At 33.5% G+C, this 27,515-nt stretch overlaps 1 protein-coding gene across 5 annotated transcripts in view; it reads right to left on the bottom strand.

The window, feature by feature from the left end:
* Positions 1 to 27,515, bottom strand: part of PCNX1 (pecanex 1) — a 160,285-nt gene that overhangs the window by 57,789 nt on the left and 74,981 nt on the right. For 2 of the 5 annotated variants that reach the window (XM_032405442.1, XM_032405446.1), the window contains 8 exons: positions 26,996 to 27,180; positions 14,326 to 14,416; positions 12,754 to 12,811; positions 10,814 to 11,031; positions 7,342 to 7,495; positions 4,714 to 4,746; positions 1,510 to 1,681; positions 910 to 1,020 (listed from right to left, as the gene is read on the bottom strand). In XM_032405442.1, coding sequence (XP_032261333.1) covers positions 910 to 1,020; positions 1,510 to 1,681; positions 4,714 to 4,746; positions 7,342 to 7,495; positions 10,814 to 11,031; positions 12,754 to 12,811; positions 14,326 to 14,416; positions 26,996 to 27,180 — 1,022 coding nt within the window. The remainder of the gene's footprint in view (positions 1 to 909; positions 1,021 to 1,509; positions 1,682 to 4,713; positions 4,747 to 7,341; positions 7,496 to 10,813; positions 11,032 to 12,753; positions 12,812 to 14,325; positions 14,417 to 26,995; positions 27,181 to 27,515) is intronic. The other 3 variants (XM_032405443.1, XM_032405444.1, XM_032405445.1) reach the window with 3 other exon arrangements.

Raw genomic sequence — 27,515 nt, 5'->3', positions numbered from 1 at the left:
AGATTCATAGCAACAAAGGAAGAGATTAGTTTCTATTTAAAATTTAAGCCACAATAACAACATTTTATCAACAGAGATGATTTCAATGCATATGCTTGGAAGATGTGGACTACAAACGTGAAGTATGAGAGAAATGGACCACAAAAGTTATAGTAATTTCTTTTCCTTTTATGTTTTTTCTCTAGTTATACACTCAACTTTCAAGTAAAATTTTAAATGGTTAAATTAAATAGCAATGTATTTTAACCACAGTGCCTATCCATAAAATTATTTTCAAGTTTTGCAAACCACTATCTATTTCAGAGTAATACTGGTATGGTCTTTCTCATTTTCAAAGTAAAATATACATGTAAGAGGGGAATAAATTTCTAAGTATATCAATTCATATCCACATATTCTACTCCAAACAGAGAGATACTTCTAAAAATCTTATCTAGGAAAATACTTTCACTAAAAGCATCTGGTTTTGGTGTTTCCATTCTAAAGAAATAACAAAGCTCTGAAACCATATTCAGAGATATACCAAATACATATACTAGTTCAAAATTCAAATATAATGTCATGTATCAGGGGTCAATCTATTTGGGATAGATAACCTTTTATAAATATTTCATAAGTCTATATAGATTCCATCTAAACTCACTACAACTTTTAGTTTTAGACAATAGTACTTTATCATTTCTTATAAAGTAACTCCATTATTTCTGGATCTTTCAATAAAGTGGCAGACTTGACTAATTCTTTCTATCTACAAAGTAATTCCTGCTCAGTCTTTAATTATTAAATAATTTCCTTTTTCTAATTTCAATTCTAAAATGAAAACTGGAAAGGTATTTTAATGTTACTTTATTACTTAATGATCTGTAAAAGTAATACTGTAATCTGTCATTTTTAAAAGGAACTACTCACCATTACCACCGAAGATATGAATATCCAATTGCTCACAAAGGTACATTACAAATGTATTCACCTGAGGCAGGAGACCAATGAAAAACACTATTGGGAAACAGAGTGTAAACACTACAGAAGAAAAGAAAAGCATATTAAAAACATTTATACAACATCCATCCTTTTGTTCATTTTAAGATCATAAATGATAAAAAAAAATCCAAAATGAATATAAACTACTAAGCAATTAAAAAAAAAACACCATTTTAAATTATTTCTATGTAACTGCTTGGGTATTAAATAATTTTTTCAATGATAAAGAACAGCTTTTAAAATTATTTCAACTGTTTTCATATAATAGTTATCTGAGATACAGAATCCAAAGGAAAACTTCCATCGCATCTGCTTCAAGACAGAAGAATTACTGTAATATTCATTCATCATTAAATTTTTCATTCGTAATAGCCCTATAGTTTTGTTCCTCACTGAGAGGATTACAATAAACAGCAAAGTAAGCCTATTAAAACCATTTTTAACTATATAATTGATCTATTTATCAGGGAACTATTTGTGTACAAATAAATTAATGTTAAGATCTGAAATACTTTAAAGATGACTCACCTATAACTAAATCCCTGGCTGATATAAACACCAGTGGATTAGTGAAAGTTATTCCATATAATTTGAACTTGGTTGTAGTAAGGTTTCTGCTACCATAATCCAAGAGCCAAATAAGACCACAACATAAACAGAAATAAACTGGTCTACTGTAGGCAATGATACGATTATGGCCCTGAAAATGATATTAAAAAAAAAAAGTCAGATTAGTTGATTTTAAGACTCACAACTAGCTATTGAGATCTTTGATAGCTTATATTCTAAGGATTCAAAATGTATCCACAGGAAGCCAAGTTTCTGACTGTGGCAGAAGGAAATTACAAATATGAGAAGGAAGAATAGAATGAATCCTGTGATACTGGACTGAAATATTAGAGGTATCAATATGAACTTATCATTTTTAATAAACATATAAATCGATACAAGATGTGTGTATACATGTATACATGCACATACATATATACATAAACATATTTCCTAGCTTTATCCATTGAGAGGACCTAGAAAAAATGACATTCTAGTAATAAAGATTACTAGCATCAAGATCTTAGCTTATAAATAACATTACTGACTAAAAAAACCCAGGCCTTCACAGAGAAAAGACTGGTTTTGGGCTAGGGTAGGGAAAGTATATATAGATCAGCCTGGAACATATTATTGTGAAAAGGAAGGAAGTACTTAAAGACTGATAAGGATATGTCAAAAGGACAGAGAGGGCAGCTTGGTGGGCTCCCAATGGCCAAATCAAGATAATTTGTGCATCAGAATAAACTTAGTAATGTTATAGTCCACTGAATAAAATATGAATCCAAACCAATACAAATAAGTAAACACAGAAGGAAAAGTTCTTCCTTACAGAAAAAGTCAACTAATAAATGTGGAAGGAATGATGGAATTAGAAAATTACTATTCGGCTACCATCAAATCATAACTGATGCAGGCAAGAAGTATCAATAGATTTTTACGAAAACAAGTAGGTGGTTTTCGGGGCAAGGGGACATATATGAAATCCCCAAATATCTCCCTATGAGACACTTATTAACTCTAGGAGAAAAACAGTAACATTACAATAATTAGTGGTTCTCAAGGGAGTGGGAGGGAATTTTGCCCCCTAGATGACATTTAGCAATGTCTGAAGACATTCTGGTTGTCACAATTGAGGAGTGTGCTACTGGCATCTAGTGGGTAGAGGTCAGAGGTAATGCTAAACATCCAAAAATGTACAGGACAGCACCGCTCCCTCCCATCGATTCTCAACAAAGAATTATCCAGCCCCAAATGTTAATACTGCGGAGTTTGAAAAACCCTGCAGATACTACCCTTAGCCAAAAGATGAAAGTTAACATCACCAGTAAAAGGATAAATCAACATCATGTGCTTCCTGAAATGACACACTGAGAACAACACATCACTTTCATAATTTTCCTTCCAAAAAAGCATGTCCTGTATCTAATCAAGAAGAAACATCAGGGGCGCCTGGGTGGCTCAGCCGTTAAACGTCTGCCTTCGGCTCAGGTCATGATCCCAGGGTCCTGGGATCGAGCCCCACATCGGGCTCCCTGCTCGGCGGGGAGCCTGCTTCTCCCTCTCCCACTCCCCCTGCTTCCGTTCCTGCTCTCGCTAACTCTCTCTCTCTGTCAAATAAATAAATAAAATCTTTAAAAAAAAAAAAAAAAAAAAGAAGAAACATCAGACAAACTCAAATTAAGGGATCGTCTACAAAATAAATGGCATGTACCCATCAAAAGGGTCAATATCGTGAAAGATAAATATATACTGAAGAACTGCTCTAGATTAGAGGCTAAAAACAACAAACACATAATCAGGGATTTTCTATGCCAACTGAGTCAACAGGACTCAGTAAGCCTGAGTAAGATCTGTAGATTACAAAATAGTATTCTATCAACGTTCAGTGTCCTGATTTTAATAATTATATTGAAATTAATCATGTAAAGGAATGCCTTTGTTTCTAGGAAAATACATGGGAGGATTTAGAGGTAAAGGGGCACTATGTCTACAATCCACTCTCAGAAAAGTGTGTGTGGACTGGAAGGAGCGGGACAGGGTGGTGGTGGAGAAAAACTAGAAAGGGAATAAGCAAATATGGTATATGTTCACACAGGGATCTGGGTGAATGGCATCAAGAATTCTTTGCACAAGCCTTGCAACTTTTCCCTAAATTTCAAATTATGTCAAAATTTGAAGTTAAAAGCAATGCTCCCATCTATCATACACTTCAAAAGCATTCTTACAAAATATTAAACAATCAGTTGAAAGAAAATAATTTGCTTCCTTGTTCTGTTTTGCTCATCTACACTCACTATTAAGTATTCCAGTGTATGGGTAAAAATAATAATTATACTCAAGAAAGAAGGCATCATCACAAACTGTTCTTAGAGTCTGTTTTTGAACTATTTTAAAGAGAATGCCCTTTGGTCTTTTTTTTTTTTTTTTTTAAAGATTTTAATTATTTGAGAGAGACAGAGAGAGTGACAGAGAGCACAGGTGAGGAGGAGAGGGAGAAACGGGCTCCCCGCTGAGCAGGGAACCCGATGCGGGGCTCGATCCCAGGACCCCGAGATCATGACCCAAGCCGAAGGCAGACACTTAACCGACTGAGCCACCCAGGTGCCCCGCCCTTTGGTTTTTCTATTAAATACTCTATGGTGGGTTTTAAAATTGGATCATACTTCACAAAAATTCCTGTTTAGCAGCTAATACTCTTTCCAAAGTCACAAAGTGAATAATAAGGTTTTTGATCTCCTTAGGGTCCAGAGGTCTAAACACCAGATCAATTTATTACTTCTTTATTCTTGCTCTTAATGATTACCTAAGCAAAATAATATACAGTTCTCCCTACTTCAAAATTCTATTTTTCAATACTTACTCATGATTTATTCTTCAAACTTTATTAAATACAAGTTATTGAGTAACTATGAGTTTATATGAACTATGTCTACTTGATAACCTCCTCCTGAAACAGGCTGTCAAAAAATGAATTATTATGCTCATTTTCAACTGAGATTTAAGAGTCCACAATTACAATATCATTTTATTTCATGCTAATAAATCATCTCTCTAGTAGAGCGTCAAAACTTAGATAAGAAAATAATAACATAAATCTTAATTCAATCTGACATATGACCAAAAGAAGGTTTTGATGAATGTTAGGGAATTATAAGTTACATGCATATCAGAGTGACTTACATGTCTGGGAGAAGAAGAATCTGGTTGAACACTCTAAAAATGAAACAAAAGATAGATTACACTACTGAGGTCCTCATAACTTTATAAGCAACTTTCAAAATGCCTGAAATAATTTCAAGTAAAATATTCCACAGCTAAGAAATGACCTATGTTAAGTCTGTTAAAATAAGAGAAGATTAGAGAAGATGAAATTCCAGATACTGGTGTCACTGTGATATCAAAGAGATCTCAAATCTTTCCTGACTCTTAAGATTATGGTTAAATAAAAATTCACAAATAGCTTACACTTCTGAAATGGCATATGGTAGACAGTCCATCTTACTCCTGGGCTCATTATTACATATAAGTACAGTTAAGGTAGAATGCTTTCTTACATGATACCACTCCATTCACGAAACGCACAAAATATGGGTTAGTTTATAAGAAGAATTCTAGTTCAGCCCACAAATTTCAAGCTTACTAAACAATTCAACAGTATTTGTATTAAATCTATTATCTGTATTTTCACATCAAAATCATCAAGTTAAGCTGTCTCCCTATAAGAGATTTTATCAACTTTCCTTAAAAATGTTCAAAAGGTATTTTGCAGCCACTTCCCAAATCATGACTTTTCTCCCAAGTTCCAGTTCATTTCTAACAGCAGACCAAACAATTTCATTAGGATGGTCTATCATCACCCTACAACTCTAGGATGGACCAAGCTCAGCGAGTCTGGCATGTGGCCCTTGGCTGGATATGAGACCAGGTAAGCTCTAAACTCAATTCCAACATCTGGCCTCTAAAAGCTTCTGGTCCAGTCTTTCTTACTTCTGTTTATGGTTATTACCATTCTTCTAGTCAACTAGATTTTTTACTTATTTTTATTTTTTTAAAGAGTTTATTTATTTATTAGAGAGAGAGCATGCATAAGCATAGGGAGCAGCAGGCAGGGGGAGAAGCAGGCTCCCTGCCAAGCAAGGAGCCCGATGCAGGACTCGATCCCAGGACCCTGGGATCATGACCTGAGCCGAAGGCAGACGCTTAACCATCTGAGCCACCCAGGCATCCCTCAACTAGATATTTTAAATCTAAAAAAAAAATTTTTAAATCTCAGTCATCTTTTATCTTTCCATCTAACCAGATTAACCTGAAAACAGTAGACAAAGTTAACAGGACAAGAGACACTGAAGCAAAGGAATGAATTTAAGTAGTTTAAGGCAATAAAGAGATGGATTATAGTGGTTGGAATAGAAAGAATAAAGGCCAGAAATTTTGACAGAGAATCACCAAATTTAATCAAAGGGACCTAGTTACTTGTTATTAGGGGTCAAGAAGTAAGGAACAGAGAGGCCTTAGGATTTTGAGTCAGTATACCACTGTCAAAAGCAAAGGAACTGGGAAAGAAAAATATTTATCAGAAGATGATGATATGGTATTTTTAAAATGTGCTGAACTGCCTGTTAGGTATATAGGACTAAAGCCTGTGAGAATGATGAAGACTTTGAGATATAAATCTGGACATGATTCATACATAGGGACAACAAATAAAGTAATAAAAGAGGGTGACTTCACTGGCAAGGAGTTGAAAGCTGAAAAGAGGGCCAGATAAAATCCTAAAAAATTCTTATAAACTAAGAAGTAGTCCAAAGACCCAAGAGGCATCAACAAAGGAAATTAAAGTTATCTGAAAAGTTAGGATAATCATCAGGGTAGCATAAAGTCACAGATCAAAAATGAGGATAATATAAAAATAGAAGACAGTATTCATAGGTACTAAATGATACAGCACTCACAAAGAAGAATGAAAAAGGACATAGATCTGGCAATTAGAGATTATTAGCCCAAAAAGACTGTAGTTTCAGTACTGCAAATGAGGTAAAAAGTATGGATGAGTCTTGAAGAAATGGAAAGAAATGGAGTTGACACAAGTGGTTTTTCTGGATGTCTATCTATAAATAGAGAAAGGACAGCAAACAGTATAAACAGAACCAAACAGTTTTCAGGATGGGGGAGAGTTCTGCATGTTAGTATATATTGGGCAAATAACCAATACAAGCAAGGGTTTTTACTAGCTCAGAAGAAAAGGAAATAGTCCACATTAACAGTCCATACTGATTTTGCATGGAAGGTGAAAAATGAGGTATTTGATTTTTTCATTTTTAGAAAGCTTAAAATTAGTAACATTTGGCATTTCAGAGCTACTGTTTAAATAGCAAAGGGATACCAATCTTCTGCTTCCAGTGTCCCAAAGAATATATATACTAGTCTTGACATTACTATATCCAAACAATGATGGATTTTAATAAATTTAATCTACAGAATAGAAGACTTAAAATATGGGAGTGGGAGAGCTGATGTTCATACTTTTTAAATGAATTTCAAGAATGTTAATTCTCATTTTTAACAAATGCCCAAATATTTTCTTTTAATACCACCCCCCCCAAAATAGTTCTTAGGAAGCTTCATTTACATACCATTATTTTTTAAAGTTTGTATGTCCCTTTTGTTCCCTATCCAATCTAATGTAAACATCTAGGGAAAATAAATCTAAAAATTAACATCTTACTATAATGCAATGAATGATACAAAACCTCTGCCTTTTAACACAAATATTATTCCCTAGTCTGAAAAGAAGAGAGATGCTGGTACCTTAAGTAGTGAGTATTGACAGCTGGCTATCACTAGGCAGAACTGGAAGACCCAGATATCTCTGAAGAAGCCTTGTATGAGAAGAATAGATCCCAAAAAAGCCACAAGAATAGCCAGGATGACAGCTAACACATTTTCCAGAATCTCACGATTTCTGTAGACAGAAAAATTTATGAGTAAGTATATAATCAATATAAGAAATTAGAGTGAAAAAAGGGAAGACATCATGAAGAAGTTCATACTATGCTTGCTGACATGCTTTTTGGTACTGGTTTTGAATAAGGTTTCGGAGGATACTGAAAAAGAAACCAGTTTATATGGAAAATTAACACAAAACCTTATGTGCAGATAAAGCATGCTATAGTAAGTGAAGTTCTAATTATAAGACATAATATTAGTTTTAATTTCTATTTCAAAAGTTTACTCTTCTTTAACATCTGCTTTTCTGTAACATTTGTTGCTTAATAACTAACCAACTTGAATAGCAAATAAAAGGAGATATGCAAAGAAACATTTAAAAAACAAAATCTCAAAACAATTTCTAGAAAATCAAAATGGAAAGTTATTTTATATGACAAAGTTTGTAACCAAATTTTGATACCAAGTGATTTCATTTTCCGCATCCTGAAATCACCTGAAATAATCTCAGAACTAATTTACTAGAATTACTTAAATATGGCTATGACATATATTGAAAATGAAGGCAGTAATAAAAACCATCAATGTTGCCTCTATCAAAGCTGCTGAGACAGTTCTATATTTCATTAAACTGACTAAATTAAACAATATGATGACTCAGATATTACATATAGCAATGAAGATGATTTTTATATGTCATACCAAAAAATAAGAATCTATCTCATTACTTGTTGGGGAAATTTTATTCATAAAATGTTAGATACTTGCTAAAAGTCTTGTTTTTAAAAAACATTTACCGACATGGGGACATACTCAGTATATTTGCTATACAAAGAAAGCAGAACATAAAACTGTATGTACAGGAAGATACAAGTTGTTATTTAAAAGCATATACATATGGGTTAAAAAAAGACAATATATCAAAATGATACTACTAATACTGGTTCTCTCTGGGTAGAATTATGGTTGGCCTCTTCTTGTCTTAAAATCTTCCTACACATATTTAAATTTTCTAGAATAGGTAAAGAATTATTTTTATAATCATAAAATTTTTTATTAACTTTTTTTATTAAGTCAATGCCCTGTTTATAATCATCAGTTGGCCTAAGAAAATTCACAAACATCTCTGTACTAGTTCATTTTATAGTCCTCTCAGATGAAAACAAGTCAATAGTACTCTCAAATCAGTAACTGGTATTCTCATTTGTTTTTCTATGGCAGTTGGAGAAGTCCAGATGTTTCCATGATCCTCGGCAGTTCTGCCATATTACATACTGTCTGTAGTTCTCATCACTGAATGTATGTTCTCCTTAGGCTTTTGTTAGTTTTTAATTTTGATGAATTCAGTTTATCAACTTCATTTGTTGTTTTTGGTATCACATCTACAAAATTTTGCCTAACCCAAGGTCACAAAAATTTTCTCCTACTATGTTTTGTTTTGTTCTAGGAATTTTATTTCTTTAGATTTTACATTTAGACCTATGATCCATTTTGAGTTAATTTTCATAATTTTATAAATGGTGCAATGTAAGTATAAAAGTTTTTTTTTTTTTCACATGAAAATCCAATGGTCCCAAGACCATTTGTTGAAAAGCCTACCATTTCTCTAGTTAACTGATTTGGGATATTATTTTGATGCCATTTAGGCTTGGAGTTTTCTTTATAGACAGGTGTTTAACTACAATTTCCATTTATTTAATAGATATAGTACCATTAAGGTAATGTATCTTTCAGAATGAACTATGATGATTTCTATCTTTCAAGAAATTTGTCCATTGTCAAATTTATTTATATACAGCTGATCATAATATCCTATTATCCACTTAACACCAGTAGAATCTGTAGTGATATCCTATCTCATTCCTGTTATAAGCAATTTGTATCTTTTCTCTTCTTTTCTTTTTTTCCCTAATCAGCCTGGCTAAAGATTTATTCATTTAATTGAGCTGCCCCTTCCCCCACTTGCACTCTGTCTCTCTCTTGCTCTCTAAAATAAATAAATTAAAATATCTTTCATGTCTCTACTTTTTTTAACATATAGAGTACAATTATATTTGTTTTAATGTCTTTGACAGCTAATTCTAACATCTGTGACAATTACAGGTTGGTTTTGATTATTTCCCTCATAAATCATGTTTTACTGCTTCTTTGCAGGTTTGGTAATCTTTGGTTGGATGTCATTGTAAATCCTTTGATTGGATGCCACTGTGAAAATCTCTAGGTGGTGACAATTTTCAGATTTCTATAAATCTTAAACTTTGTTATGCTACTTGGAAACAGTTTGATCATTTTAGGTCTTGCTTTTATAACTTGTTTGTTGGGTCTGGAGCAGTGCCCATGTTAGGGCTAATTATTCCCCACTTTTAAGGCAAGACTTTCCTGAGTACTCTACACAATGCACCATAAAATATGAATTATGAGTTTCTTCAATCAGACAGGTGGGAATAGGCGCTATTCCTATCCCTGTGTCAGGCACTGTCCATCTACTTCTTTCACATGATTCTTACCCCAGCCTCAGGTAGTTTCTTCACATACATTCACTTATCAGTACTCTGCTGAAGAGTTGTGGAGACCCACTGTGGAACTCTGAGGTTCTCTCTGTGAATAGCAGTCCTCTCTCTGATATTCTGTCCTAGCTGCATTGGGTGTCCCCAGACTCATAGCTCCATCTAACTCAGGAAGTCTGCTGGGCTCCACTTCAGTACCTCCTCTCTGTGTTGGAGCCAGCGAGGAAGACTGGGAACTCTCTCAAGGCAGTAAGCTGGGGCAACTGTAGGACCCACATAATGTGTTTCCCATCTCTCAGGAATCACTGTCCTTTGTTTTCTTATCTCCAATGTCTTGAAAACCACTGGTTCATGCATTTTGTCTCTTTTTTGTTGTTTCAGATAGGAGGAAATCCAATCTTTGTTACTCCAGTCAATAGGAAGCACCAAGTTTTAATAGACTACTAGTACTGTTCATTATTAAGACTAGTACTACGGAACAGGGAAACAGAAGTTCCCTCTTATACCTTTCATATTTAGAGTCATATTACCTATAATCTTAGGATTATTAACACTTCATGTTTTCTGGCTTTTAAGTAGAGTTCCATGATTCTTATTAATGATAAAAAGGATTTTTTTTTTGTATAAACATATTAAAATTGCCACAAAAAAGTTTTTAATGGATTGAGGAGAGTCAATGTTTGGGAGCCTTACTATTAACTTAAATTTTATCTCAAAAGAACCAAAATAGAAAACATTTTCCAAAATGGTAACCAAGTGGTAATTAGGGACATTTCAATTTAAAAATAAAATCTGCACATATCTTTAATATCACACTGTATTCTCACCTATCAAACAGGGCCAAAAGTGTGAGTCTGTCAAAGTTAATGCCGATCCATAGCTGGGGTAAGATCCAAAAGCGATAATAGTGTTTAACCTTTTGAGCAGCTTCTTCTGTTGGACCATAAGTAGCTGCCAAGTCAGGGCTTAGATCAATGTCTTGTTGCTCCAACAAATCTGTATCGATGGTCAATAGTCTGTTCAATCGAATCTGCGGAAGAGAGAGCTAAAAGAAAGTCAGCACTGAAAGGCTTAAATATCTTGACTTAAGTCATGATTCAAGGGCTACTCAAACAGCTTGCAGATTATCTAAGTCCCCTTAATTCTCTACACTCCTTACAGATATTTTATGATCATTAGAAACTACAAAAGGTAATAATAGGAAATAAACTCAAAGCAAATTAATCAATAGGTCTTTTGCAAAAGCTGTATTGGGAAAAGTATTTGAAATCTTAACACCGTATGATTGTATAGCTAGTGAATCCATTAAAATCATGCACTGTGAATCATTAGTGGCTTCTCTTCTCCCTGCCACATTTATGGCCTTTTCTCAAAGCTATGAACCTCACTACCATGTTAAATCTGAGCTCCTCTGAACTGGATTCAGTGCCTTCAACTCTCATTTCTTCCTACAGTCTCTTATCACTGTTGTTTTCAAATCCCTCTTACACCCCCTTTTTTTCTTTCATTTTGGCAGGCTACTCGTCCGAGGCTATAAGGAAATTACCACATTACATTTCTTTTAGCTTTAATTTATCCACTCAACAGTTCACCAGTTTCCCCTTTCTCTGAAAGAGTCTAAAGTGTCCCTTATCCTGCACAACCCTAGCCAGGATTTACTATCCCAAGGTTCCCATACTATTCAATCATAGAATACAAACAAAAAATCATTTCCCTATTTTTGGCTTTCCTATGAAGTTTCCAGGAATACACTCCAGCAAAAAAGCAGAGACAATCTTTACTTTTCAAACATATATGTGGGTATAGTCAAGAAAATCTGCTTCCTATAAATAACATAGCCATTTTTATCTCTTAGCACTGACAAGTACCTCCCCAAACACTTTCTTTCTTATCCTCTGTGCCAGGGTTTCTCAATCTTGGCACTGCGGTATTTTCAGTCAGATAATTCTTTCTTTGGGGGTTGTGCTGTCCACTGTAGGACGTTTTATAGTATCCCTGGCTTTTACGCATTCACTAGATACCAGTAACATTCCCCTAGTTGTGACAAGTAAAAGTGTTTCCAGACACTGCCAAATGTTGAAAACCATTGTTCTGTGCCAACTCACATCTATGGTCTTAAAAGCCAGCTCACAACTAATCATCTTCAGGAAGCCACTAATAATTAACCCCTTTGGCACTACATTTACTTATATGTATTTCTTATGTGTTCCATATAAGAATTTCATTTTATATGTTAACTAATTGAATCTAAATAAGATAAGTTAAAAAAAGAATTTAATTTTTTTGTATTTTCTAAGTTCAATAAATACAGCTTGAGGGCAAAAGCTCTGTTATCTTTTTAAAATATCCCCACTGTACCTCACATGGTATATTTTTTACACAGCGATATCATCACTAAGCTTCCCACATACACACTGGTATATGAGTAACTAATAGTTAACAGTTGGATAATATAATATTCAAAATCATAATTTTCAAAGTCAAGTTTTAAGATGGCACAACCAGATTATGACATTGGTGAGTAAATGGACCTTTACATATTCTCAAAAGTATAATTACTGATTCATACACAGCTTATGAAACTTCATGGTGTTTTATATTTATTTCCTAACAAAGGACTTAACAAGAAGAGAGTCACTATGGAACAGCAAAGGAGATTTTGCCATAGTTTTCAACAAAATTGGTATTTCATAACCTCAACTTTTCTGATTTGTGTCGCTACTTAATCTGAATGTACATCATTTTATAAAAATAAAGGAAAACCTACCACATCATGTGGATAAAATCGAACTGAGGTAGAACTGGATACATGAGAATCCGTGTCACTAAAATAAAATGAAAAAAACTTTAGGGACTAAATAGCTTGTCAAGGAATAGAAAGAAAAATAAATCTTTTAACAATTATATGATATTTACACTGTCTTCACTTTTCCAAGTACTTCAAAATACAAAATCACATTTTCCTACAGATGTGATTAAGAACATAGCCTCTGGGCCAGAGTATCTATATTCAAATCTCTTCATCAGCTAAATGAGATTTGGGAAAGTTATCCAACCTTTTACACTTCAGTGTCCACCTAAGTAACATAGGATAATAGTACCTCTTATCACAAAGTTCTTGTGAGATGGGTTTAAGAAAGCAATTAACATATTGCCTGGAGCCACAACAAATTTAAGCTATAACAGCTTAGAATGTGACCATTCCGCTTCCACAGTCAAGTTTAGATTTTTGAAACTTGACACCTTACCACATTTATGGTGTAAGGAATTGTTCTTATCTTAAATTACATTAAACATAATTGTTTCCATTGCTCCATCTTTCTATTGTTTCCACTTTAGGAAATCACCTAACACTCAAATTTTTGGTCATTCTCGACAGGGTCAGTTCTGAAACTGGACTCAAGAAGCTTAGCAAGTGTTCTATCTCTCCAGTAAGTTAAGCTAAGTGACTGCAAGATCCTAGTGCTTTAAATGGCCCCTAAAAACTTTAAAAAAATAAGTGAACTGCCCATAGATGTGTAACATTTAAATAGGTGTGTCCCATTATTAAACATAAGTCCTAAAATAGGATTCAAATGATCCCTGCAAAAAAAGTGAGCTAATCACTTAATAATGGATTTCAAGGCAACAACATGAATAGGTGAATAAGATTAAAATTTTAGAAAAAACTTTAATACATTCTAAGTTGTATAACTGATTGCATGCTCAAGATTTCTATTTCTTATCTGCTTTTCTCCTAACTTCTTCCTTATCTTACGGTGTAATTTCTTCGTAAGGGAAGGAGAGAAAAGAAACTAAATGTAATATATGACCCATATTTTAAGAAATTCCTCTTTCTTATAGCTGGTAAACAAATTTTAAAACAAAAGATGATCATGTAAAAAGATACTTGACCAAAACCCTTATGTAGAAATAAAATTTTTAAATTACACAAAGAGAACTGATGGGTTTGAACTTAGTTGTGTATTTTTCTAATAAGCCTTTTTTAAATATGCTTTTTATTGATCTTGCAACACGCGCACATGTGCACGTGTGTAGCACAAAATCTATAGTTAAATTTGAAATTGTGGGAAACCACCCCCCCATTATAAGATCTACAGGGAATTTTTACTTAATATTTAAAATACAGAACAGCTTTTGTTTTAAGAATAATGCTTTCTTTCTTCCAGAACAATAAATTCTACCTTAAATCTTTGGAGAAAAATGCACAGTGACAAATTATTTAAGCCAATATGAACAAATGTTTTCAAAATAACTTTTCCATCTCAAGGACTAAAAGCTTTAAACATGGCAAATATATGCAAGTACATACATTCTCCTAATATGACTTCACACATACCAGATATTGGATGCTCTTCTTGCTGCTGGTTCAAAATTCACAAGTGACATATCACAGCCACCAGTCTCATAAAGCGTAGAAGAGAACTTACCTAGCAAATAAATGATTTTTTTAAAAAGCCATTAGAATACTCAGAATTTTTCCATCAGGAAACACTACATTTCAAACTTGTTACAATTTAAGAAAATGTACTATAGACTTTTTCCAAATATTTTAAAAACAATGATCTGCCTGTAATTCAGCATGACGTGAACTGAAAAGGAATGCTGAACAGTGGGGCAAAATGTCAACGTACATAATCAGGTTTTAACAGTAAGGGATTTAAGTCAGCTTTGCAATCCAGTCTCCTCTTTTCTCCTCCCAGGACATTCTCAATTGAAGCAATCACATGAATGAATTTAATGTTTAAAAGGCACCTGACCATTTTGCACGTGGTGAGTGGCCATTTGGAAAGCTGCTTAAGTGTTAAGACAGCTCAAACTGCAAGACAACAAATTTCTGAGACTACCTTCAGAGAGTTTTGGGGTTTTTTGCTTTGTGTTTTTAGTTTTGCCCTTTTTGTTTATTTAAACACAGTGTAGTATTAGTTTCAGGTGCAGAATTTAGTGAGTCATCACTTACATACAACACCCAGTGTTCATCACAAGTGCCCTCCTTAATACCCGTTATGTTTGGTTTTTTAAGGAAAAAATGAAGTGTCAAAATGGATCTAAGGAAGTTCTATGAATGACGTTATAATAACATTGGTGACAATTAACAATATTTAATGAGCATTACTAATTGCATGAGTCTATAAGAACTTTATGAAAAAATTTAGTAACACCATTTGCTGTAACTAAGTATCTCTACAAAACCGATAAAAGGTTTAGAAATTAACATTGGTTGCAAAGGAATATAAGCTTAAAAAACTCTTAAAATGAACTCTATAAGATAAAATGGTTTCTGATAGTGAAATTTTAAAAATCTGGAGACTGTGTGAAATGCATTCTTCACCGTGACAACCCATGGTAGCCCTATCAATGGTAAGGAGCATAAAGAAATTAATATATAAGTTTCCAGTAAGGCAACGAGATGAGGTATTTAACTGCAACCACTGGAGACTACTCCAGGCTGCTTTTGATTATTTTTTACTGATGTTATAAATATGACGAATCTTAAGGGCAATTTCAACTACATGGTAGGGCTAAAAGATCTCTCTTAGATGACTATAATGCAAACACAGTATACAATAAAGACTTTTATTTAAATGAAATCTTTGAAAAATAACAATAACAGACCCCATAATATACTAATACTGTAACTAAGGGATTGCAGAACATTTCAATAATCACTTCATTCTTTAAAAGGATTAGAATCTTAAAAGTATTAAATAAGATTATTTGAGTACTTTCTATGGGTCAGACAGAATACGCAAATATTTTATTATGATGTTTTCTGTAGTAGCATTTTTTTTGGTCAGAATAATATACTCCTGCGACAAATAATATAAAAAGCATTCTGTGAAATGTTTTCTTCATGTGCTGTTTTTCAAGGATTATTCAGCATGTGGATTATCTAAAACTTTGCTTTTTACCACCCCCACATGCCACCCTCATCTTTTAGTCATGAATCATTCACTCTTAGCACCTCTAACACAAACCAGATTCAGGAACTAAAATGAAATAATAAAAGCTGTCCACTTGGCTTCTTGTTAGGTGTATTACTGAAAAACTTTTGAAGTGATAGGTGGTTGCAAAAATTTTTAGTGAAGAAAAAAATTAAACAAAAATACGCCTGATTGAGATTTCAAAATTATTTTTAAATTATAATTTTTTATGCTGTGCTCTTTCCTCTCTTACAATGGAAAATGAAAAATCGGCTGTGCTACAATTAGCTTACATTAATAGAAAAAAGAAACATCTGATCAAAATCAGATTGCATAAATGCAGAATAATTATAAATCCATGTAAATGACTAAATCACAGAGTCACAGAGAGCTGGCAGGGGTTGGCTACTATGTGTGAAATCCAGTAAGATCTGAATAGATAAAAATAGGTGTTTATATTACCTAATGTGTATTTTTAGAAATAACTTAATATTATATTCAACAGAATTTAAATTATTGGAATATATTCTGAGTAATTAAGCATTGTATCAGATTTTTAATAATAAAAGTCCTGTTTGGAGAATACTGAATATGATAAATATTTATATGCAACTGAAATTGACTAAAGAAATTATTCTTTCTAATATTCAAATGGAACAGTAAAAGAACATTAAGTCATTATACAACTGTATTATCTTCTATGTATAGATGTCTCCTATGAAACATGGTTGCATTTTAAATAAATAGAAACATAAAAATAAAGCATGCCCTCCAAAAAGCTCCTTAGACAAAGAAAGCTGGAAAAACTGAGTAGTTTTATCACTATATAAATCTAGAACTCTGAATGCTTCTTTACAAACCAATGACTAACAAGTTGTAAATTTAAAAATTTAAACGACGCATAAAATACATTTATGAAAAAGGAGGCTATAATTTTAACAAATGTGCAATGACTTCATCAACAGTGCTTTTTTTTTTTTCCTTTTTTTTTTTTTTCCTAAGAAGCTTGTGTCTACATACTAAATTTAAGAAGATGCTCAGGTCAGAACAAGCTAACACTGTATTAAGGCTTCATGCGGTTTTCCTAACATAAGTCCACCAAAAGAACAGATTCTATGTCTCCCCTTACATCTTTGGACTTGGCAACTAGTATCACTTCAAAAGAAACAAATTTTATTCAGAGGATAAACAACTCAGGAAAAATTACACTAAAAAGTGTTTAGTTTAAGGTTTCAGTGAAGAACTCAGTAATATTTTAAGGTAAAATAATCTACTAAAAGCATCTTCAAAAATAACCAAACATAAAGAAGCATATATTACCATTAGTTTATAAAGATTAAGAATATCCTAAATTTGTACAAATATCCTTAGCATATGTAACAATTTTACATATATCTCATTTAAGATTAAAACCATAATGTAGTTATCCTTTAGGTCCAAAATAAAATGTGCCTTTAATTAATAATCCTGTTTTTACTCTGTATTAAGGAAAAGACTAAGTATTGATTTTTTCTAATTAATATAAATTGAGAAGGAGAATATCAATGAAATGTGTCCTCACATGAATTATTATTAAAAACTAAGTCATCTCATCATATCCAACTCCCAGGTCATAATTAATTATATCTAACAGAATGGCTCTGTCATGATTTTAAAAGGAAACAGTTACTTTCTGACAAAATAAATAAGACTGGAGGCTGAAATTTCAGGCTTAATAGTATTGGCCACAAGATAGCATCTCTAGAGATAAAGAAAAAAAAAGGTACTGGTATTTCTCAGTTTTGAATGTTCGATAGATTGCCATTGCCTAAAAAAATTACATTTCATTACACAAAACCATTTTTTTAGGTAGGAGAATTTCGAATAACTGTAAGTCAATAAATAAGTGATGAACAACAGGAAGATGAGTAAAATTAAGATACTGAATTAAAGAAAAGGACACTTGAGACATTTCCCTGAAGCCATGAATGGTGCAGCAGACAAACTCAAAATAAACACTGGCAAGACACTGATAAAAGACATGAGAAATCAATGGGATCCTCTAACTCATCCTTTCAATAAAATTCCTTGCTACATGGCACAAACTGTATAAAGACTGTTCACTCAGCTTGGAAACCCTAATGCATTCTTGATGTTACTCATTTTACTTATGTACCTTGGAAAGAGGTAGTTACTAAGATCATCTGTAGGATTTTTCTAATCCTCTCAGTTCCAACAACAAAGGAGGCCTCTTAAATTTCTTGATTTCGTTCTTTGGACCCCCTTCCCACCTCCGTTAATTCTGCATCCTCTAAGCCTAATCCTGGCACACCGTTAAATGAGTTCTTTCTTTTCTAGTACTAACTCTTAGGGCAGGCAGGGGCTACAAGAGGAAAGCCAGATACAAGGGAGGCAGCTTTTTTATAAAGTGCTTTTTAGAAGGCTATTGGAGGATGTGCTTGCTTCAGCAGCACATATACTAGAAGGCTACTGGAGGACCACATACATCTACATGACTAACTTAAGTACTCTACAAAAAGTGCTTATTTCTGATGTGAGGAGTATTGTGTTCACAATGCTACTTCAATGAATATATTATTATACTTTTAAGAGACAAGACCTTTAGGGCGCCTGGGTGGCTTCAGTTGGTTAAGTGACTGCCTTCGGCTCAGGTCATGATCCTGGAGTCCCGGGATCGAGTCCCGCGTCGGGCTCCCTGCTCAGCGGGGAGTCTGCTCCTCCCTCTGACCCTCCTCCCTCTCATGCTCTCTGTCTCTCATTCTCTCTCTCGCAAATAAATAAAAATCTTAAAAAAAAAAAGAGAGACAAGACCTTTAAGACTAGTCCCAGTTTCTTGGATAGCGCCACCCTTATCATCATGAACGGTACCTATGAGTCTCTGAGGAAACATGAGTTTTCACCCTGACAGAAAGGACTCATTTTATTTCTGCTTATGGGTTAATGGGCTTGTTTCTCCAGACCAGGGGTCAGCAAACTTTTTCTATAGAAGGTCAGAAAATAAATACTATAGGCTGTGCAGGACAGATGGTCAGATACAACAATTCAAGACTGCTATTGCAGCATGAAAGCAGCCACAGAAAACATATAACATATATTTATTTTATTTCATTTAAAAAATAAGCATCAAGCTGAAAGGATTTACCCCACGGGCCATAGTTTGCCAACCCCTGTCCTAGACCAAAAGCCTTAGGCTTCTAAAACCTTTTTAACTATTGTACTACCATGATAATCAAGTCACTATGCTACTTGTAATTAAAAGTTTCAATAGTGAGAACCAGTCCTTCTTCCTGGGATGTTCAACACCATGCTAGGTTTTTCAAACAGGAGAACAATAAGGAAAAGAGCAGGTATGAGAAGAAAGAGCCTTTGAGGACTGGTAAGGAAAGACAGAGGTCTCTACTGCTTGGCAACAGTAAAATAGATTTGCGGATATATTTTACTGACATGGCCATTGTCCTCTAGTTCTGACTCAACACCACATGCCTTAATTCATTAAGTCTCCACTCTCACTACCTAATCCCCAGGATCAGGTGAACCTTCCAAAAGTGAATGTACAAGTTCATATTCTGCTATGATTTCATCATCTGATCACATTTTCTTTCAAAGGGATGTCTTCCTTATCTTGGTAAAATCTACAACATGACAACGATACTGACAACATTATAAATGATCAGGTAAACAAAAAGGCAAGACACAGAATTGGAGAAAATATTTGTAATTTGTATCTGACAAATTATATCTAAAATATAAAAAAAAACCTGACACCTCAATAATAACCCAATTTTAAAAGTGAGCAAAAGATCTGGACACACTTCACAAAAGAAGACATATGCATAACCAATTAACACATCAAAAGATGCCCATCATCCTTACTCACAAGAGAAATGCAAATTTAAGCCACAGTAAGATACAACCATTGGGGCCAAAATTTTAAAGGCCAACAGTAACAAACTGGGACAAGAATGGGAACAAGCACAATTCGCATACACTGCTGGTGAGAATGTAAAACCACTTTTGAAAACAGTTAAGTTTTATTAACGATGGCCTGGAAACAACACAAACATCTATCAGATGAATGGCTACACAATATACATATATTATACAATGAAATAATAGCACAAAAAAAGAATAAACTAACCCACGCGAAACGATGAACTCAAAAGCATCACATTAGGTGCAAAAGGCCATATTATGACTGCATTTAAATGAACTCCTAGAAGAGAGAAAACCATAATGACATAAAGTACGCAGTGGCTGCCTGTGGTGGGGGCGGAGGAAGGACGGACTGCAATGGAGGCAACAATAAATCTTTTGAAGATGATGGAAATGTTCTGTATCTCCATTGTAGTATTTCAAAGGTGTGCACATCTATTACAACTCATCCAATTGTACATGTTAAATGGATGCAATTTATCATACCTAAATTATAGATCAATAAAACTGATTTAAAAACAAAGAAAAAATGACTCGTCAGGTAAGAGTCTCAGTAGATGGATGAGTATGAGACAGCACGTAGTCAGTGGAATTACTACAAAATACAAATCAAGATTTTGGAGAGAGTGATATTTGTTGTTTTTACATTTCATTTTTAAAAATACCATGCGTCATCAGATTCAAAAGTAGTATATAAAATGAAGAAAAGTTCCCCACTCCCCAGAGACAGCCACTGTGTTCTCCTGAATAATTTTTATGTACATTTGTCCTAAGACAATTAGATCCCTCTCCTCATACACATTTTCTAAAATTTACTTCTTTTGCTTACTAACTAGCTTAACTTTTCATGTCAATAATAAAGATGCATCAAGTTCTAAATATGATACTATGTTTATGTACTATCGTTTCTTTTAGGGGTTCTCTAACAACAGACATTTAGATAGTTTTTCAAAATTACAAACAATTTTTCCAAAATTACTAACAATGCTACAATGAATATCCATGTACATATATCTTTGCCAGTTTGTAAAATCTGTAGACTAAAAGCCATCAACATTTTTGGTCTGTAGTTCTAAACTGCCCTCCAAAAGCGTTCAATCTTCAGACCCTTTCCAATAATAGACATACTACACATTCAAAGATGAAAAAGATCTCAACCTTGTTTTTAATTTGCAATTTAAAAACTTATGAGTAAAGCTGAACTGTTTGCCTATGATTGCAAACCACCTGTATTTTTTTAAACTCTCAACTTTTCTAGTTATTAATCTTTATCTTACTGATTGGAAGTGCTTATTGTGGCAAAGACTGATGACTGACCTCCAGTATTCATCCCTTCCTTTTCCTTTCCATAATATGACATTCCTCTCACTGAATCTCAGCTGGGCCTGTGTCCACCTAATTAGAGACATTTCCTAGCTAGCCTCTCCTGCAGCTCGAAGTTGCCATGTGACTACGTATGGACCCACAGGAGGTGAGAGAAAGTGACAGGCACATGTCTCAAGTCACAATGTGAAAGATATGGGCTAACTGTCCTTACATTTTTTAGCAACACTTCTCTTCCTGTTTTTCAGATAAATGTCAACAACTGGAGTAGTCACCATGGACCAGCAGGGAAGCCACATGTGGAAGAAACCGGAACCAACCCATCTGCTGGGGACAGTTCCCATTAAACTGTTTGAGAGACATGTAAACTTCTCTTTTATTTCGGTCACTGATTGGTGAGGAGCTGGGGTGGGGCGGGGGGCGGGGATCCTCCAATGAAGAATCCAACCTGTATTTCAGTTAATGCTTAAATTAACCAAATTTAACTTAGGATCTTAAAAATGTTAATGTTAGAAAGTGATAATCTAGCCTAGTACTTCAGTGAATTCTTTACAACAGAGACAAACAAGAAACAAATTGGATATCTCAACCAGTCCCTGTTACCTTGTGCAAAATTCCAGAGCAGTTCAGGCATCCAAAAATTTTAAAAATAATATACTAGAAGTCTTTCCACAGTAACAGCGATAAACTTCTGAGCATTGTCCAGGGGATAAGGTTAGAGCAGATAGTTTATCTAGGTTTATGTTTCATTTATAATATTTGGGGAGATAAAACATACACTATCAAATCCTGCCAGATATAGTGTAAACTGGGACAAGCTTCCATAAAGCAATTGACAGTATATGTCAAAGCCCCAAAAATGTTTATTCCCCTGGATGATTCCCTTCAAAATATTTATCCTAAGGAAATAACCACAGCTGTACTGAAAGGTTTATGTAAAGGATGTTCAGCAGAGTGTTTACTACAATAGGAAATATCAGGAATCATCTTGAAGACTAACAATGGGGTTAACTGGTTAAATAAATTATGATTAAATAATGTTAATAACAATGATTATTAACATTAATAGCAATTATTATTTACGTAATTGACATATTATTGCCAGCCAATTATTCTAATTGCTTTGCATATTTTAATAGATATAATAATCCTCACTATAAACCTGTAAGTATTATTATTACTGAGCCTTTGATAAATGAGGAAACTGATAAACAGGGAGAGAAAATAACTTGACCAAGGTAACACAGCTAGTAAGTAGCAGAGCGTGGACTAGAAGCCATGAAGTCTGACTCTAGAGTCTATTATGCTATACTGCCTTTCATGGAGATTTAAGAGATAAAATAATATGCCATCACCTACAAACAAGGTAAAGAACAATTAATAACATGAGTAAATAACACACGTGCTAAGTGAAAAAAGCAAGATACAAAAGCTCATATGGTAGCACAAAAGTCACACATGATGATCCCAATTCCGTTTCAGAAAAGTACATAAATGTATGCATTAAAAAAGACAGGAAGGAAAATTCATAAAATTTCAATAGTGAATATCTCTAAGTGATGAAATTACAGATGACTTACTTTTCATTATATTTTTGAGTATTTCTAAACTTGTATTTGTTATAAGAATGAGAAAATCACATCCTAATTTTATCAAAAGAATATATCCCCAAACCCATTAATATTTCCTTTTAGCTATAACAAAGGATGTTTACTGCTTCAATAGAAATAAACATTTACTTTCATTTGTATATACTTTGTGTTGCACTCCACCCCAAATAAAATAGAATTCAGTATTTTTATGTATTCAAAAATAACAATAAAAAATAAAGGACAAGATCAAAGTTGCTGCAAAAAGAATCTAACTTTTTGTTTAGATGAATAAAAATGATCTGCCATAACATAGGGCACTGAAGTATAGACTCAGATTCCTTATACCCTCTTAACTCTGTATTTATAGTAACAAGGAAGTGCCTATAATGTAGCACAAAATGCTAAGAATAGTACATAATATATATAACCTTTTTAAACACCAAGACTAACTCTAATAAAAATCTGAAAGTATCTAAGCCCCTGCTCCTTAAAGTAAAAAATTTAAAAGCCTCCAAATCATATTTCTGCTTAATAATGCATAGCTGTTATAAACCGCTTAATAAAAAGGGCAATAGGGTACTGCCCGATTTAAGACTTTTTCTAGAGCTGACCACATTTTCGAGTTAATAAGTTCTGTAGTAAAGCAGATTATCTCAAAGAATACCTTCTTTGTCAATCCTTGCATAGCAATGAAACAAAAGAAAACCTTAGAAAAAAATCAATTCACACATCACTTTTTAAACCTCTAATGCATTAATGAAATTAAGAAAGTCTTAAATTCATCAGAGGAATACCATCTATGATATTTACATATTTTATATTTTAAACAGATATAAACTTGTCCTCATTTCTTGTCTATACAGTTTATCTTTCACATGAAAATTTTATGTAATTTTATATATACTTTTTCAAAGCCTTTCCTCACCACTGACCACCACTAATTTCATACACGAAAAAAAACACACGTAAGTTTTCCTGCTTTACCAGACCTTATCTAGAACATTTCCTCTGAGATGAGCTACATACTAAGAGTTTAATTATCAACTATACAGGCATTACATCAATTTATTAGTCTTAATTTACAAGAGGAAGCTGAGATTAACATAAAAACTGAGAAGTGATTGCCAAGTTTTATAGAAAAAGCCTAATATATCTAAGATAGAACTTTAAGGCTACCTGGATTCAGTCTCCCGTGTGACTCATCTGGGCACCTAAGCACAGCTTGTTTTATTAAGTATAACTGCGATTTAATTCAGAATATAGTAGGAAATCAACTGCAAACAAATGAGTCCACTAAAAGACTGTTGAAAAGGAAATTAACCTTTAAGATGTGGTTAAAAAAAAATATGTTACACTGAAAGACTTGAGAAATTCTTAGATAGTAACTGCCTTTTTAAAGATGTTAACTTCAAAACTTATCTATCACTTACATCATTTGAACCTTTTTTTTTTTTTTTGCATGGAAGTGAAGTCTATAAATAAGAAAATCACCCAAATTTTTCCAACCAGGTTCTAACTTATATACTTATAATTCAGTTTTTTAAAATTAATTATGATTAACAATTATGCCTGCTGAGTATGTATGATGAAAATATTTTCTTCAGCTGAAAAAGCTACTAATAAAATCCATAAAACAGCATCTTCAGTGAATTTTTCTACCATGTCTAATGTTACCTGGTACCCTTGAAATGCTAGTTAAAATTCAACAGAGAAATAAGGTTTCTCAGGGTTTAATATAGGAAATGGATGTGGTTATCTAGTATGACACCACAAAGTAAAGATGTAGAAAACAGTTAAGAAAACTACTCTGGCTTAGAATTAAACAGTGCCTGGTTGCAAGTTTCCTTTAATCCAAAAAAGTTATACCTCTGCTTAAACAACCAATTATAATCTATATATGTGTACAGATGCAAACATTTATATACACTCAAACATACATATGTATGAATGTGTATATATATATGTTTGAGTATTTTATATAAATGTATTATGTATATATATATACATTTTCACATGTATAGATTTGTACATTTAAAAAATTTTCATCTGAAGAAGCTAAATTTAGAAACAATTCTTTCTAAATATTCCATACTTTTAGGGAATATCATGACTAACTTTATTAAGATTTTATTTATTTACTTGAGAAAGAGAATGAGCGAGAGAGAGCATGAGCGGGGTGAGGGGCAGAAGGCGAAGCAGACTCCCCACTGAGCAGGGAGCCTGATGCGGGGCTCGATGCCGGGACTCCGGGAACATGACCTGAGCAGAAGGCAGATGCTTAACCAACTGAGCCACCCAGGCGCCCCAATATTATGACTAACTTTAACATCTGAGTACCCAAATTCATTTACCCAAAATTATCTTACCACTGTTAATTATAATCATGTAGAAATTAAACCATGCAACAAAAATATTCTAGTGGAATATATTATAAAATTATAAAAATCAGTGTCTCTACAATTCCTTTAAGTTCAACTGCAGCCCATTTTCAGGATCTTTTTTGGCCAACTTCATTTGATATGGTACAGGTATACACTGTCCACGGTTGCTCATTATCACAATACATTCAATTTGGCAGCATCCAGCTACTACAGGTCAATAACTAGCTACCAGAAGGCAGGTAAGAAAAAAATTGGTATTTCAAGACAACATCCTGAATATTCACCCACAGATGCTAAAGTCACCTCCAGACTTCATCTTCAGAACTGTGTAGAGAGTTCATATGTACATATTTTCAATAATCTGCAAGTGGATTGAAGATGGGATTTTACAATGAAGGTTCTCTTAGCAAGTTTTTCAAGTAAATTAGGTTTTTATAGAGGAAAATCATCTACTGCATCATTTTATGCTCCATTTGACAGAAGTCTAAAAATCCAAAACAGATAAAAATTAAGCCATAATTTTATTTTAGCAAATCTGCTACCACAGACCCAATGGGCAATGGTGATGGTCACTGTAATTTTATATGCACAAACTGACAAAAAGACTTTGGGGGTTATGAGAGAAATAGTGATAGAAAGACATTAATTGAATATATTTGCAACTAAAAAAAGTATCAATATTTTAACTCAAAGCAAGTAACTAAACTGAAGACCCTCCTAATAAACTCCCTTGCTTTTTCAAATTACAAACGCAAACACAAAAGCACTCTAAAATTTAAATGTTTTATTGTCTTCTCCTTTTATTTTGAAATCACTATATATGCTAATGTTATAAATATCTTAGTGACCATTTTCAAGTTTCTCTAAGATTTGCTAAAGATAATTATTGTCATCAATATGCATATTTAATACTTGTTAACTCTCTGGAACTAATAAGGATTTTTACAAAATGGGAAGAGTCAACATATAGCACATGAAACTGGGAACCTTACACCACACATCCTTCTAGCCGAAGTGTCAAGTGGATTATCATCTTTATAAATGAAACAGTTATAAACATGGATTAACAAAATCACGGTGAGCAAATGTAATGCTTTCAACTGTGTGTTTTTTAATAAAATTTTCTTCATTGTATTAACTTAAATTGTTATGAATCTGCATTCTGAACACAAGAAAGATGGATTATACAGAGAAACAGAAGACCAAAGCAGTAATAAATACTGTCTTTAAGGTACAAAACAGGTTTTTGAGTGCATATTAATAACTTATATTTATAGATGTATTAAAAGGAAAAAGAAAAAATTTGATGAAGTTATTGATATTAGTGTAGAGCCATGGCACCCTCAGAGTACTGCATTTAGGATTATAGTAAGTCTATTTCAGGTGACAGACATTGAAGTGAAATATAGAATACCCAAAAGAAAGATTCTGTAGTAATACACCATTAGAAAGTATTTATGCTTTTCATGAAGCACATTCAGTGAATTCAAAGAAATTAAGATTTAATCAAAATAACTTTTAAAACATCAACATTTCCCCTCATGGTATAAGTGCCAAGGAATAACAGAATTGCCTGAATCATTATAAGAGAACGCTAAAGCATGAACATTTATTAATACTTTTAACTACCTATCAGTAATAGACATGCTAAAAAAAATGCAGAATAAATGTTGAGAGAAAAACAGAAAATGGGAAAGCAAGTCAAATTTTCCTCACACACTGGACATATCCTATAAAAAGTGCTCTTATGCATAGTTCCAAATGAAGCTATCTCACAAAAGAAGAGCAATCATTGTTACCCATTATCTGCTGCGTTATAGTTTTGTTATCACCAAGATTACATAAGGCCTGCATACCAAGTTCATCGTGCAAACTGCTGCCGCCTACAGCAGATGCATTGTCATGTGAGGCTTCTAAGTGGATACTCCCATTTCTCACCAGCAAGGACGCACTAGCACTGAGCACTGCAGCCTGGGAAGGGGGGCGGGACTGGACTTTGACCTGGGCTGTGGACTGCTGGCCTTGCTGACCATCTTGAAGGCTAGGAAAAAAGATGGATTGGGGAGACATTACAGGGAAGAAAAGAAAAAACAATAGCTAGAATGAAGTCAACATAGAAAACTGATTTCGAAATGTAACCTGATTTTTTCAGTGTAACCTAAGAAAGAGCTAACAAACTTTGTAAAATATACAGATTATAATGCTGTCTTAAATCTTCTGGTCCTTAGAACACAGTGATGAACACAGCAAACATTTAATGTATATCTAAGCTAATCAACCTGTAACTTTTTCCCACTGCAAGCCAACAAAATTCTAGTACAAGGACAAAGAAAGCAGCAAAGAAACACAAGCACATTAAACATATGTGGGTTGCAG

Source organism: Phoca vitulina, unplaced genomic scaffold (genome assembly GCF_004348235.1).
Source record: "Phoca vitulina isolate PV1807 unplaced genomic scaffold, GSC_HSeal_1.0 scaffold7, whole genome shotgun sequence".
Lineage (NCBI taxonomy): Eukaryota > Metazoa > Chordata > Mammalia > Carnivora > Phocidae > Phoca > Phoca vitulina.
Note: the sequence above shows the minus strand (reverse complement) of the source record. Positions and strands in the feature narration are given on the sequence as shown.